This window comes from Rhinolophus ferrumequinum, chromosome 4 (assembly GCF_004115265.2).
Source record: "Rhinolophus ferrumequinum isolate MPI-CBG mRhiFer1 chromosome 4, mRhiFer1_v1.p, whole genome shotgun sequence".
NCBI lineage: Eukaryota > Metazoa > Chordata > Mammalia > Chiroptera > Rhinolophidae > Rhinolophus > Rhinolophus ferrumequinum.
In genome coordinates, this window is record NC_046287.1 from 603416 (window position 1) to 618662 (window position 15247).

General features: G+C 55.2%; 1 protein-coding gene across 2 annotated transcripts in view; it reads left to right on the forward strand.

The window, feature by feature from the left end:
* DLGAP2 (DLG associated protein 2) overlaps positions 1–15247 on the forward strand; it is a 452087-nt gene that overhangs the window by 374645 nt on the left and 62195 nt on the right. For both annotated transcript variants that reach the window (XM_033104757.1, XM_033104759.1), the window contains 2 exons: positions 1998–3037; positions 14097–14308. In XM_033104757.1, coding sequence (XP_032960648.1) covers positions 1998–3037; positions 14097–14308 — 1252 coding nt within the window. The remainder of the gene's footprint in view (positions 1–1997; positions 3038–14096; positions 14309–15247) is intronic.

A 15247-nucleotide genomic window follows, 5' to 3' on the forward strand; every position in this document is an offset into this window, starting at 1 on the left:
TCTTCTTTACATCAATGACTGAGAGTCGGGTTAGAAATTGCCAGGGAGACGCCTGGTGTCTCTGAGCTTTTTTCCCATTCCCCACGACCACCCTAGGTGTTCATCTGGGGCTCAATGTAGGGGTCAGGGCAGGGCAGGTGTATGAGTTCTGGGGGTCACTAACCCCAGGACTATAGGCGGTGTCTCTCAGGCAAGGGGACATTAGTGAAGAGTAAGTAGGAGAAACAGTCTGGGTGACGGAGGACAGTAGGGCACGGGTGCATTAAGTGACCTGATCCGAAGTGTGCAGTTGGCACCAGGACAGAGTGAGGGGACATGCCCAGTGGGGACAGGCTCCGATGGCTTCCTTCTGATGAGATGATGCAGTCACTCACACCGGAGGAAGGCCCATTTCTCCTTCCTGTCTGGCCCCTCAGCCTGGACCACAGCGCAGTACAGAGAGAGTCTGGGAGAATAAACACAGGAGAAGGTATTCCAGCCTGAGGGCAGGAACAGAAGGGTCTGCAGCGATTTGTAGAAGCAACATAGGTGGGCGTGGTTAAAGCACAGGTGTCGTACCTGGGAGAGGTGGACTGTCTGAGGGCTCCTGGCTCCTCTGACATCACAGGGCTTCCGGCAGGTGCTCTGTGCTTGCACACAGCCCTCCCAGAGCAAAGCCTGGCCCTCAGGACCTGCCATCCTGCAGGTGGCCTTGGTAACAGTTCAGGAGCTGGGACTTCCCTTCGCGTAAACACGATGGACTGATTACGGTGCTGGGGAAGCACCACCTGCTGTGCCATTTTGGTGGATGAGGGAAGAGTGTGCGCAAAGGAAGGGCAACAAGGGGCACTTGCTGTGGCCCTGGTGACAAGGACTGAGGGTCTGAGCCAGGGCAGGGCCTGAGCATGAAGGAGGCGGGCGCAGGAAGCGAGGGTGGGGCCAGGAGGGAGGTGAGAGTAAGTAGAAAGACTAGGAGGGGGCAGAGAGAGGGAGAAAGCCAACGGGCCCTCTCCTCCAAGTGCTGCCTGGGCACCTGGTGGCCTTTCTGGGGATGACAGACACCCCGTCTCCAGTGCTCTGAAACAGGCTCTGCTGAGTCGTAGCCATGGTCTCAGAGCTCCCCAAAATTGAGAGCAAGCTTGTCAGTTGGCTGACAGCAGAGCACATGATGGGGAGGGGCCAGAAGAGGAGGACACGGCTTCCTCCATCCTTGTCCTTGTGTCTTGTGGGGGGAGGTGTGGTGGGCTGTGGAGGGGGAGACGGGCCCTGTTCAGGGGAGCCACCTCCTCTCCACTTCCCCAAGGATAGAACTCTGTGCAGGTCTGGTGGGGTGACGCATGCTGGGTGACATTGGATCCCCTCTAGGCTCAACCCAGAGGTCACTTCTGGGCACTTGACCTTGGGGTTTCTTGCCACCTGTTTTCCTTTCAGAATCAGCTTCTCAAGCCTGTGTTTCCTGCATGCGTTATATTGTATGCATGTTACATACTGTATGTGCATATTATATATGCATATATACATTATAAATACAAACTATAGATGCATATTATACATGGATTTATGCATTACATGCAAATTATATGTGCATACTATATACTACAAGGTCTGTAGTTCCTGTATATAATAGATGCATTTTATATACCATATATATGCATAAAAGGCTGTAATCTAACTAAAAAACTGTAACTCCTTTTTACCCTCTAATTGTTTATCTGCTTAATACCATAAAATCTTGCTCTCAAGGGACCTGATGAATCTAGTAGACGATAAGTATTTATAATTGTAAAACAATATCTGGGCATATCAAAGTTTATTCTTCTTAAGATTCTTACACGTTGGAGCCATTGGAGTGGCATAAAAAAAATGATTGCCATTTGAATGTGCAGACCAGAAGTGACCACTGACTGCTGAATAACAGCACTTCACGTGTGTGGGGTGTTAAATATTTTCCTACACAGAAGGATTTGCATCAGTGTCCCCACAGAGTCTTAAGTGGCATATCTGTGTTTTCTCAACAGACCAGCAGTGCTCTTGGTCACCAGCTCATCAGTTCAATGAGGAAAGGTACTCCCCTGCCCCGAGGAACATGAAAGGGTTGTCCGGGAGTCGGAATCATGGCCACACGTGTGGCTTCACCCCGCCTGAGGGCTGTGAGCACGTGCACCACGGGCTGGAGCCGAGGCCGTCCTACCTGCTCAGCACCACGGACAGCTGCCCCGCCGAGCGGCACCGCTGCTCCCCCAGGAGCTCCGCCCACTCCGAGTGCATGATGGTTCCCATGGTGCTGGGTGAGCCCCTGTCCAGCAGCACTTTTCCCAGGATGCACTACAGCTCCCATTACGACACGAGAGACGACTGTGCCATGTCCCACGCCAGCACGAAGATCAACCGGATTCCAGCCAACCTTCTGGACCAGTTTGAGAAGCAGCTGCCCCTGCACCGGGACGGCTTCCGCACGCTGCAGTACCAGCGGACCTGCGCCGCCGAGCAGCGCGGCGAGAGCCCGGGCCGCATCCGGCACCTCGTGCACTCCGTGCAGAAGCTCTTCACCAAGTCCCACTCCCTGGAGGGCTCCTCCAAGGGCACCGCCAACGGGACCAGGGCCGACAGCCGGGCGGACGAGCGCCCCCACGGCCAGCACGCCAAGCACGGCAAGCGGAGTAAAAGCAAGGAGCGGAAGCCCGAGAGCAAACACAGGTCGGGCCTGAGCAGCTGGTGGAGCTCGGACGACAACCTGGACAGCGACAGCACGTACCGAGCGCCCAGCGTGCTCACCAGGCACCTGGTGGACCACGTGCCCCACTGCTACCCGGAGCCGCTGCAGGGCCCCTTTGGGGCGCTGTCCCTGAAGACTTCCAGAAGTAACAATGACGTCAAGTGCTCGGCCTGTGACGGCTTGGCCTTGACGCCGGACACCAAGTACATGAAACGGAGCTCCTGGTCCACACTCACCGTGAGCCAGGCCAAGGAAGCCTATCGCAAGAGCTCCCTGAACCTGGACAAGCCCCTGGTCCACCAGGAGATGAAGCCGTCCTTGAGGCCGTGCCACTACCTCCAGGTAAGGAGTCTCGCGTGCATGACACCATTTGCATCGGTTCTGCAGCAGCTCTCAGCGCTGTCATCGTGGGGCCTGCTGGGGGACAGCGTCTGAGGCAGCCGGCCCGCCTTTAAGCCACAACCCTGCACACGCGGGGCTGTTCCCTGGGTGCCTGCAGGGCTGCAGAATGTTTTGGCCCACGATAATGTTTTCTCATTTGAAAGGGGCTGGTTTGGCCCCGTGGGAACTGGCCTGCAGTTTGCGTGGGTCACTGACCACACCTGACAGGAGCAGCTTTCGGGATGTGGGGTAAATGAATTCACCAAAGGTGAAAACAAACTAAAGGCAGTGGATGGCTAGAGGTAGCATTTTGTGGAATTCTGTTTTATGTGGTTGCCTTCTAACTTCTGTGTCCTACTCACTCCATCACCGAGTGTGTGGAGGGGAGATGGGGGGGGGGACGTCTGCCTGAGGTCACCCGCCTCTTTCAGGGGCTCCTCTGTAGTTACTTCCATCAGGTAACAGTGCTCTTAGCAAAACTTGAAAGTTGGACATTTTCCTTTAATGTACCTTATCCCACCCTGTTCCTTTACTGTCACTCCGCCAGCCTGACCTCTGTCACTGTGTGTCACGGGTTTACAGGGATCTTCACAGAATGATGATTAATGGTGCCGAGTGCCGGCTGAGTCCTCAGGCAGCCAATTAATGGGACACATCACCAACCAAGTCTCCGTAGGAGTCAGGTGACCACAAATCATTCCAGCAACTCCAGTTGCCATTCTGGTACTCTGCCCCAAACCCCGTGGTTCTGCCTAAAAGGAAATGCTAACCCAACTGCATTCACAGGCAGATTTATTCAAAGACGAATCTGTACTTGGCTCAAATCTGACTTTTGTCCCAAAGGAACAGGGGTAACTGTGGCTCGTAGTTAGCAAACCCTCATAACATGCACACATGAAGTGCGCACCTGTCTGTGTCCCGAGGAATGTCATCAGTAGTATCAGGGCTGCTCTTGCAGAAGCAGAGCTCCCAGGGATCCATCTGTCCCTGGGAGCTGTCAGTTGCTTGGTCCCAGACACTCGAGGATGACGCTGCAGCGTGCTGTGTCCCCACTGCTCTGCCCGGGCTGCACCGCCTCATACCCCCGAATGTACCTTCCGGCTGGTGCTTTTCTGCCCACCAGTTACCGAACATCCTGTGTCCTCAAACACCTCTTAATGTTTCAATTATGGAAAATATTAGCCCTGTAAAAAGGAAAAGGGTAATGTAGTGGACCCCATGCACTTACACCAGCTTCAGCAGCAGTCAGTGCATGGCCAGGCTCGTCCCGTCAGTGTCGTAGCCACCTGCCGAATAGGATTACACTGAAACACACCTGGCATCAGTGTGCTGGGTTTATCGCTAACGGGCCACACTGGGAGGTCAGGGCTCTGTCTCTGGGTACGTAAGTGCGCTCCATTGTCAGACACTGAAAGATGAGAGTAACTCTTTAATGCTCTCAAGTGCCCAGTCAGTATTCAACCTCCCTGACTGCTCACAACCTCTTTTTAACACTTTGTTAGAATCCACACCCAGATGGGGAACCGACCTGGCACCAGGCTGGTCCTTCCCTTTTTCCTCCTTCCCGCTGCGATCCTTCTCATGAGTTTGGGGGGCCCAGGAACCAGCTCGTTTGTCTGACAGATCCCTGCCATCTTGCTCTGTGTGCGTTGGCATCCCCCTATTGTTACTGCAGGGGCTTCTCTGGGTCCCGTGTTTCTGTCAGTTGGTCATGGGGCCACCAGCCCTCTGCCTTCGCTGCCCCAGTTTCTCACTGGGCGAGTCACTAAATGCTTCATGCCCATGAGTGTACTTCTCAGCTAGCCTATAAGACCGTGTCACACCTTCCTCTCTTCTCCTGGACGGTCCCCTGCTCAGCGTGTGGCCAGGAGGCACCAGGAGCCAGCCATGTGGGTGACAGGGCTCAGCTGAGCTGTTGCCCCAGCAAAATACACTTAGAACATCCAGTCTGTGCAGTCACGTGCAGGAAATGACAAGTTGTGATTGACTCCTGGAAAACACTGTAAAGCCACACCCCCCTGGCATGAGGTGATGCCGCTGCAAGGCAGAGACCAGGACAGAGGACAGTCACCACCGGCGTCCCCCTTCCTGCGAGGCCCCGCCCTCTACAGGTCATCTTGGGTGCAGCAGGCCAGCGTCCACCCAGGTGATGGAGCCTCCGAACTTGAGCCTGGAGCATGGCTGTCCCGAGGTCCCAGACACACTGCCAGCCGATGCGGGGGCTGCGGGATCCCCGGGGGTGGCACTGGCGAGTGTACCCCTGTGACCCCGCGAGTGCACGTGTCATCAGAGGGCATTTCCAGCAGCCAGTTCCTCTACTTCCCTTGTCCACGTCCACGTGAAGCCACCGCCTCCCGGGACGCAGCTGTGCTTTCTCTCCTTTCCCACTGTCCTCGTGGTCACCACCAGGTCACCTGGGAACGCTCGTGCCCACAAGCCTCACCAGTCCTGCTCACATCTCCTCTGCGATTTGTCCTGCTGTTCATTTTCCAAGGTGTTTTTGCAATGTCTTCCCTTACGTTGATGTAAGAAAGGTGGAATTCAGGACCCTCACAAGCCGGGGACTTCGTCACAGCCAGAAAACAGGTCTGGGGCCCAGGTCCATCCAGCCCCTACCCTGAGGAGGAGCTTTAGCAAAACAAGAAGGGAGAAACCATGGCTCATACACTCTACTCATTTTTTGCACCAAAAATTAGAGATTTGGAGCTGAACAACAGGGTTGTTTTCTATTTTCACCTTGTACAGAATTCGTGGTTAACATCAGAGGAAGATTTTTATGGTTTTTAAGTAGGTCAGAGCAGACAATAGGATTGAGAGAAAACACGGATCCATTTGTTCTTCAAAAAAGCTGTTGTTTCACATTTTCTCGTCAGCAGACAAAGCACGGAAGGTCAGCCTTTCAGGGCGTGTCATCCTGACTGGTTGGCTGAGATGCAGTTGAGCTCAGGGAGCAAATGGCCCCACGGGTCACCTGCTGCAGTGAGTCTGGGAGCAGGAAGGTGGGACGTGGCTGCTCCAGCCTGGGGATGGAGGGGAGGGGGCAGCTGTGGGGACGTGGGACAGTGGCGTTTGTCCTCCTATAGAGACGCCCCCAGCGGCATCCAACTTGGGACAGTACTCCTCCCCCACTCCTGTCCCCTCTGCATCCTGTTCCCTGCACTTGTCACGTGCCTGCCTTTCTTGGTCGGTTCCTGACCTGTGGTCCAGACCCACAGGGCCCGTCCTGTGAGCATCGGGGTGCTGCTGTCGCCCTGCTTTCTCCATCCATGCCTCTGGCCACAGGCAGCCTCAGGTCTGACAGTTTGTAGCCGAAGCGCATCCTTGGGACCCTGTGGGAGGAGAGGAAAGGGGAGGGGCACGAGTCCTCCACATGATGAGAACCTCCCACGGGAAACACCATCTGAGCCGACGCTCCAGAGGCCTGAGAGCCGGTCGTGAGCCTGCTTGGCAGCCACTCACTGAAAAGACGCTAAACTCTCTGGGGGCTGAGAGCCCTGCCTCCAAGGGTGAACGTGCAAGTACGAAGCCCGTGAAGTCGCCAGTACCCACGAGAAGTACACTCATTCACAAGTGTCACATTTCCCAGTCACCTGTTCAGCGGGTCACGTGATGTGGTTTAGAAAAACCGTCCCTCTTTTACCGGAGGGCCAGGCTCCTGTCACTGTACCCATGAGAAGCTCGTACACGGGCTCTGGCCGTGTCCTGCACACAACCCATGGCACAGCTGAATGTCAGCTCAGAGTTGAGGGCTGTGAGTCTCTTTGAAGATGTTTGACCATGTCTGCGTCCTGTCCCCGGGCCACCCCACGCTGTCCTGCCCTCAGCCCCCCCACAGTCCCCTCAGACCCTCAGCACAGACTCCATGCCAGCCTCACTGGTCTGTTCTGCTGTCCATGGTTCATGTCCCGACAATGTTCAGGCCTGGAAGGCCCCTTGTCACTGCGTGACATCTGCGTGTGGCAGGGGCTGACAGGTAGCCAGCATCCAGATGGAGGGGGCAGCAAGTCCCTTTGCCCCTTTGCCCTGGAGGACACTGGAAGCAAAGAAAAGAAGCTGCTCACACATCAGTTCAGCAAAAGAATGTCTTGCCAGGTGCAGAGGCGGCCGGGTGGCTCTACACCCAGGTGACAGCACGCGCCCAGCCCCTCTGCTCCCAGCATTCCTGCACCTTGAGCATGTCTGGAGTCGGGGCCTTTGAGGACCAGAAACCAAGAGTCCTGACAGGCTTCTCAGAAAACTTGCCCTTTTTATAGTTTCAGAGGCAAAGAGTGAGGAACGTAGTCACATCAGGCTCACGCCCTTGGAGGCAACAGTGCTTCACAGCGAAAGGCCCACGGCCACCTCGCTTTACTCTGAACCAAGGGCACGTCTTCCGTTTCAGAGGAAGGCGGTGTCTCAGTGGCTTCTGTTCTCAGAACCTGGGCCAGGGATCCCTAAAGAACTTAGGTCATTGTCGCTCTCAGGCATGCGTGTGGTTTGCAAACCAACAGGGAAATAGCAAACCCAGGAAGCATATCTGAAACCCCTTTGTAACCATTTTGGACATGAACTTACAACCCTGAAAAGGCCATGAAGGTCAACCCTTTGTGGTTCTGGTATGTCCCAACTGTCGGCTGGGACATTCACAAAGAGGCTCCCAGAGTCCCGGTGACACACCCAGGACGTCTGAGGCACCTCAGGGTCCGTGTCTGTGGGCTTGGAATCTGGGACCACGTGACACCACTCGTCTACCCGTCACAGCCTCTGGAGGCCCGTGGCTTTCGCCGGTGACTTGTCACCACTGGGAACGCTTTGCCATCATGGCCACCTGCAGATGACCCTGGTCTTTCTGGGGGCCAGTTACGTCCAGCACACGCTCAGGTTGGCAGGTCCCTGTGGACATGCCCCTGTCAATGCATCTCTCGCCCCCTCGAGGCCACATGGAAACCACTGGTCCCACTCCAGGCACTTCTCATCATCTGCTATTTGCAGCATTTGTTTGTGCACGTCTTGGCCCATTTCATCGAGGACTGTGAGATCCCCGCCTGCTGTGCAGCACCTTGCCATCTCAGTGGCATCATCACATTTCCTTGCTCTGTCCAGTGTCTTTCATGACAGTAACTGCAATCCTGGAAACACGGGCATCCCCTATAGAGGGTTTCCCTGACAGTGGTTTACAAAGGAGCTATCCCAGACGAGGGCAGGGATGGTGGCTGGGACCGCCCCAGGCCTACGGCAGCACGAGGGCCTGGAGGGGGCCTTCAGGAGGCCAGTCCTGGCTAATGCAGCTCCTGCCAGGTACAGACCAGGAGCAGGGGAGAGCACACCTGCACACCTGCTCTCGGTCCACCCCTGTCGGCCAAATCCAGCCAAACCAGATGGTGAGGAACAATAGTTTCCTTCAGTGTCAGGGCAGGAGCAGGACTGAGAAGACAGGAGAATGGAGGGGGAGGATGTGACAGAGGGAGAGTGGCTGGCACATGGGACAGTGACAGCACACGGGATGGTGACAGCACACGGGGACAGTCACCAGCACATGGGGACAGTGACAGCACACGGGATGGTGACAGCACACGGGGACAGTCACCAGCACATGGGGACAGTGACAGCACACGGGACGGTGACAGCACACGGGGACAGTCACCAACACATGGATACAGTGACAGCACACGGGACGGTGACAGCACACGGGGACAGTCACCAGCACATGGGGACAGTGACAGCACACGGGACAGTGACAGCACACGGGGACAGTCACCAGCACATGGGGACAGTGACAGCACACGGGACGGTGACAGCACACGGGGACAGTCACCAGCACATGGGGACAGTGACAGCACACGGGACGGTGACAGCACACGGGGACAGTCACCAGCACATGGGGACAGTGACAGCACACGGGACGGTGACAGCACACGGGGACAGTCACCAGCACATGGGGACAGTGACAGCACACGGGACGGTGACAGCACACGGGACAGTGACAGCACCCGGGGACAGTGACAGCCGGGAGCCGCGGTTCTCAGCACCGCGGACGTGGGTGGACAGCTGATCCTGGGGCTGTCCTGTGGGCAGCATCCCTGGCCTGCACCCACCAGCTGTGAGGAGGATGCCGTTTCCAAACCTGTCCCCAGATGTTCCCAAATGCCCGGGGGCAGAAGCCACTCCAGCTGGGAAGAGAGAGCGTGAGGCTTAGAGGAGGTGGCCAGCATAGCTTCCTCCTGCACTTCGTCCCACCTCCATTGCCACCTGCTCTCCAGCTGCACGGGCTCAGCTCAGAGGTGTCTGGCTCTGCGAGATTTGCAGGAGGCCTCACCGGGTGACATACCCATGTAATTGCTTAAGCAACTGTCCTGGTCATCCAGTGGCCCGGAAACGTGCCGAACCGAGTGTCCCGTTCCTGGCACACACTGCAGTGTCTCCTTGGCTATGCTGATGGGGTCACGTGTAACCGACCCGCACACAGCTTTGCACATGTGTGTGTGTGTGTGTTTCCTTCTGTAATGTGAACGGAAGGGTCACTTTTGACTAAGAGCATGCGTTGGCTTATGAAACGGCCTGGACCCAGTGACACGTGCCCAGATGTACGGGGCAGCTTTTCCGGTGACGTGGCCTATAACAGAGCCGACCAGGTAGACTGATGGTGGGCGTCTGAGTGGCCCATGTGTCACCGTGGACTTGGGAAATCAGAGCCAGTTCTCAGTAAAGTGCCAGACCAGGCAGGTCCTCCCTTCCCTTGAGGCACATGATTAGCCACCTTCCGGAAAACTTTATCATCCGTTAAAAGCGTGGGAAAAAAACCTTGGTTTACATAGAAAACAGAGTTAGTTCAAGGCTCGGGTCATGATAGGCGGAAAGCAGATGGACGTTCAGAATCCACGTCACAGAGGACAGAAGCAGTGCCCTGGCTGAGGCTGCTCCTGCGTTCGTTCCCTGGGCTGGCCTCCGCCCACCCCAGCCAGGCAGGCTGCTGTGCCCCGAACGTGACAAGCACCGTGCCCAGGTGAATGCCTGAATGCACCATGTGGCCCCCTCCGCAGTCCGGAAGCCCAGCTGCCTTGCTCTCGGGCGGGCATACCCCGCTGATGGGCTTCCCCGGTGTGCATTGTGAACAGAATGTGTTGAATGAGTGAAGACATTTCCCTGGGGAAGCACAGCGTTTGGTTTTAGTTTTTCTTCCTTGGTTTCAACACCTGAAAGAGTATTATTACAAAACCCTGGCCCTTTGCCCTGTGTCTGCTGCTGGGGAGGGAGGGAGGGGGGAGGAAGGGAAGGTGGGAGAGGGGAAGGGGCCTTTTACGTGCTGTGCAGAGCTGTCCCTATGTGAGAAGCAGGATGTGCAAAGTGTACACTCCATCCGCCGTGGGAAAGTGGCGCTTTGGAATTGCGGCTGTCACTCGTCACTGTGCAAGCAGGTAATTAGTGAGTTAATCAGCAGGAAACACAGCAAAGACTGCAGGCTGGCCGTGCTGCCGGGGACTCGAGAGCCACAGAAGGGCTTGTCTTCCGCACGCAGTGGCCTTCCAGCTCACCCCTGGCCCTGTGGCAGTCTAGACGCACGCTCTGGAATCTGTTCCGAGGCTGCACTTAACTCTGGTCTGCTCTCCGTCTGTGCTGGAGTTCCCTGTCAGAGACTGCAAAATTGGTTTCTGAAATCAGAAGCGGAAAAATACAAGCTGGTCTCATGTGTTAGTTAATTCACAGGCTGCTGGGAAAAAATCCTCACTTTTTTTTACGGAAACATGTTTTTAATTCACAAAAATCCCTAAGGCTGCCAGCGGGGATGTCTCTTTCATGGCATATGGCCCCCCGCCATCTGTCCCAGCCTCCCTCCCTGGGACACTCTGCACAGCTCGCGTTCTTCTGAGCGCAGGGCTGGGAACCGGAGCCCTTGCTGAGGCCTGTTGCTCCGCGGCTCATGCTGAAAGCGCTGGCGGCTTGCCTCCAGGAAGCCTTCGCAGGTCACCCCATGTCGGGGCACTTCTGCTGGCCCTGCGGTCCCCTGTGCAGTTCTTCCTTTGCCCTAGTAAACTGTAACTCAATGATTCTGTGTCTGTCTCCTCCACTGAAATCTTTGTCAAGAACTGATGTTTCTTAAAAATAAGTTTATTTTTTATTACAGTGATACATGGTCCATGTATAAAATTTAGATAATTTAAGTATAAAGAAAAATGATTGAGGAGCCCAAACCACTGTCTCCTGTGATGACCCCACAGACTTCCGGCTGTTTCTATGCGTAACGCAGGCGTAACTGCTTTTAAAGTACTAGGTATTGAATCGAGTTCACACTCACTGTACAGATCGCCCCCCTCACGACACCTTTCCGTGCATGAGTGTGTCTTGTGCACCCCCTCATCTGGGCCTGACACTGTCCTGGGGCTGTAACAAATGGTTCACGCTGTCCCCTGTGACATGCTATGGTGTCCCTGTTACCCTAAAGAGTCATTCAGGGTCCCTGGCACCACGTCCTATCGAGGACACCTTGGTAGAAGGGCGTGAACAGTCTGATACGGTGCCGTAAAGACTGCGCCCGTGTCACCCAGGTGTGAAATGGTGTATAAGGGCCGTCTCCCACGTCTTTGTCCGTCCTGGGGTTTTCTCCAATTGTGGAAACCGCCTTTGGGTGAGAAGACACTTCTTGGTCAAGAGCAGTTAAACCTGTAAGTTCACTGTTCCATAGTCACTGGCCAGCGCCCAAAAACTTGCTCAGGAAATGACGCCTTCCATGAAGCCACAGCTCCACTAGGGCAAATTCGTGGCTACTCCTAGATTGCAGGTTTCTTGCAGGAGGAGGCCGCTGTCCTCGTGGAAGTTTATGACGTCCCTCTGCATCTCTAGCCATTCTGCCCAAAGTCTGCACGACTGCACCTGCCCTTCACGTCGCCCCTGGGTGCCTGCATGGACACTGCACACAGCGCCCTGCCCCATGGAGACGAGAAATGCCCTGCTGAGCAGGCTGTCAGTGCCGCCACCCAGCCTCTGCCCCGGCGAGGGGCCTGGCTGGGGGAGACCCCGGAACGCAGCTCCTGGTGTCAGAGATGCAGGAGAACCTGGGACTTGATGTTCTGTGCAAGCCTGTCCTCGTCTCAGCGTCCAGACCTGTGACACTGTGCAAGACTGGTGTTTCCGTGTGCTTTCGGGGCACCAACACACATGCGCTCCTACACACATGTGCACACACGCAGACCCATGCAGAAACATGCAGGCATAGGATGTGCACACATGCAGGGACAGACATATGACAGATACAGAGACACGACAGATACAGACACAACATACACACATGACACAGATATGACAGGCCCATGCAGACACATGACATAGAGATATGACAGACACGTATGTGCAGACGCGACATATAGACACATGATAGATATACACAGACATGCACACTTCAGACATGCATACACATGCACACATACAGATACAGACACACATGACAGGCAGGCACACGCACACAGACACGTGACAGATATACAGACATGCATACACAATAGACACGCACACATGCGACATATATACCACATACACGCATGGCAGACACACATGACACCACGTACACACAGCAGGACAGATACACACACATACAGGGTGTATTCAGTCATCACCTCCTGGCCTGAGGGGCGCCCCCAGGGAAGTACAAGCTAGCGTCCTGCTTGTCCTGCAGGACCCCGGGATGCCTGCCCTCCCCGCGCCCCAGTGTCACACCCTGTATTTTACAGACATGAATGAAGGCGCTGCCTGTCTTGCAGGCGGACAGGTCGCAGCTGGCCCGACAGCAGGGACAACGCTGGAAGGAGCAGGAGTCTGTGGGAGGGATACGCCTGTAATGCTCGACTGCGCTCCGGGGCCCCTTAGACAGGAGCGCCGCCACCTCCTCCCCACACGCAGCGCTGGCCACGCTCCGGGAGCGCGCTGCCCTGGGTCCCAGGTCCCAGGTCCCAGATCTGCGGTGACCCGACGGGTGTGCTGCGTGCATCTCGGGGTCGTCCTCGCTCCGCTGCGCAGCGTGTGTCGCTTGGTCAGTATGAGCCTGACCTTCTGCCCGACGTGGTCCAGAGCCCTGGGTGGCTGCGCAAAGCTGAGGCGCCCGAAGGAAGGCGTCGCGGGGCTGCACGGAGCACGCGCGCCTGGAAACGTGTCCTGAGGGTCGCGCTCACCGTCTGTCCTGCTTGCGGACTCAGCTCACGGCCCATCTGGTGGGCGAATACCAAGATGCCCACCTGTGCGATGGTCCCTACGGCTCAGCCTGCTCTCAGACGAGAACCTTGGCATAAAAGCCGTGAGCGGGCATCACGTGTGGGGCCTCTGCTGGCAATGTACGAGATGGATTGTGGTTCCGGAAGGTGCTGAAGCGAGCAGCCTGCGACTGCGAAGGGCCTGCGCGCAGCATCCTTTCCCCTCTGCGCGCAGGGACCTTGCATGTCCGATGGAACAGCTTCTCGAGTTAAAACTCCTATCAGCACTGTACGTGGGCGCCGCCTCTTTCTCCTCTCCTCCCCCTCCCTCCCCTGCCCTCCCCTCCCCGCTGCCTTCCTTCCTCCCTCCCCTTCGCCCCCTCGTGTCCCGCCTCTTCTTTCTCCCTCTTCTCCCTCCCCTCCCCCCTTCCCCCTGACCCTCCTCCCTCGCCCTTCCCCTCCACCAGCACCAGCACACTTGGGTAACTTTTTCCCCCCAATTTTCTCAAGTTTTAATTCCTTTGCCACCAGAAGGAAATAAATCTGATTGTTAGCGGTGTTTTTTTTCTAGGTGCTGAGATTACAAGTGGGTTTTTCTCTCATTCTACCTTGCTAAAGTTTTCTCCCTTTTCCCGTAACGATTATCACTTTTACAATGGGAAGAATACAGTAACTTTATATTCCTGTCCTTTTAGACTTTCGATGACAGAGCTCCAGGAGGCATCAATGTGTCATGTAACTTGAAATGATAAATGGCCATAACGAGCTGTGTCTTAAAGATGGAAGAGAATTTGTTCCCCAGAAAGAGCCGTGACAGGACCGTCCATGACAAGATTGATGCAGATGTGTCTGTTCTCTCCCAGGTGCCGCAGGACGAGTGGGGAGGGTACCCCACCGGCGGCAAGGACGAGGAGATCCCCTGCAGGCGAATGAGAAGCGGGAGCTACATCAAAGCCATGGGTGACGAGGAGAGCGGAGAGTCGGACTCCAGCCCCAAGACGTCACCCACGGTGGCTGTGCGGCCAGAGCCCTTGCTCACGTCCACAGGCCCGCGGCCTCTGGGAGACCTCCAAAGGTAAGGCGCACCCACTTCTCTTACAAATGCATCTTCACTGTCTCGGGTGCTTGTCTCTTCAGAACTATCTAGCCACGCATAGGCCAGCTGTCGTCAACTTAGACAGCTTTCTGGGTTGAAAATGTTAGATTTTATGGTCATCAATTTTCAAGTTCTTTCTTTAAAATTAGGGCTTTGGTTACCTACTTATTACATAGTAATTAAGAAAATAGACTGGGGCGATTTCTATGTCAAGTATTAATTTTAAAGCAACACTCATAGCCAGTGGGATTCATCAGAGTCTTCTAAGGTCCTTCCAGTTATTTTCACCAGACGCGTATTTGTGAATGTGTGTGTGTGTGTGTGTGTGTGTCAATCATAATAGGGATTTTTCACTATAACTTCCTAAGTGCATTTGCAAGCAACAGTTTATTTGCAGGTGAAGGCAGGAAATGGGTTAGTTTTACAAATACAATAGCACATGCTTTGTATATTTAGATACATTATTGATAAGTTTCACTAATTTCCAAAATACAGAGAAAACTGGGAAATGGGCTATTCGTGTGACTGTGGCAGTATGACCCAGCCACAGCAGTCACATTGGTGGCACATCTGGTCCTAGCACCTAAGCTGGTCGACCGTGGGAAGGGCTGCCTCATTCTCGGGCTTTGAGCGTCACTTGTCCTGCGTGAACGTCACCGACAGGGTGAGGTGAGGCAGCCACGTGGTGCTTTGCTGATGTCGCACACACAGCTGCTCACTGTGACACTCGTCAGACGGTGACAATGCCAAAGAGGCACCTGGCACACGCAGTGATGAGCCAAACGCCGCTGTGCCTTTTCTGGTATGTCCACCATGTGTGTCGCCACCGCGCGGATAAAACATGAAAGTTTTCAATCGCAGCCAGATCTCACATTTAACAAACGTCAACCACGTCTTTATTACCGAGGTCAATTAAAC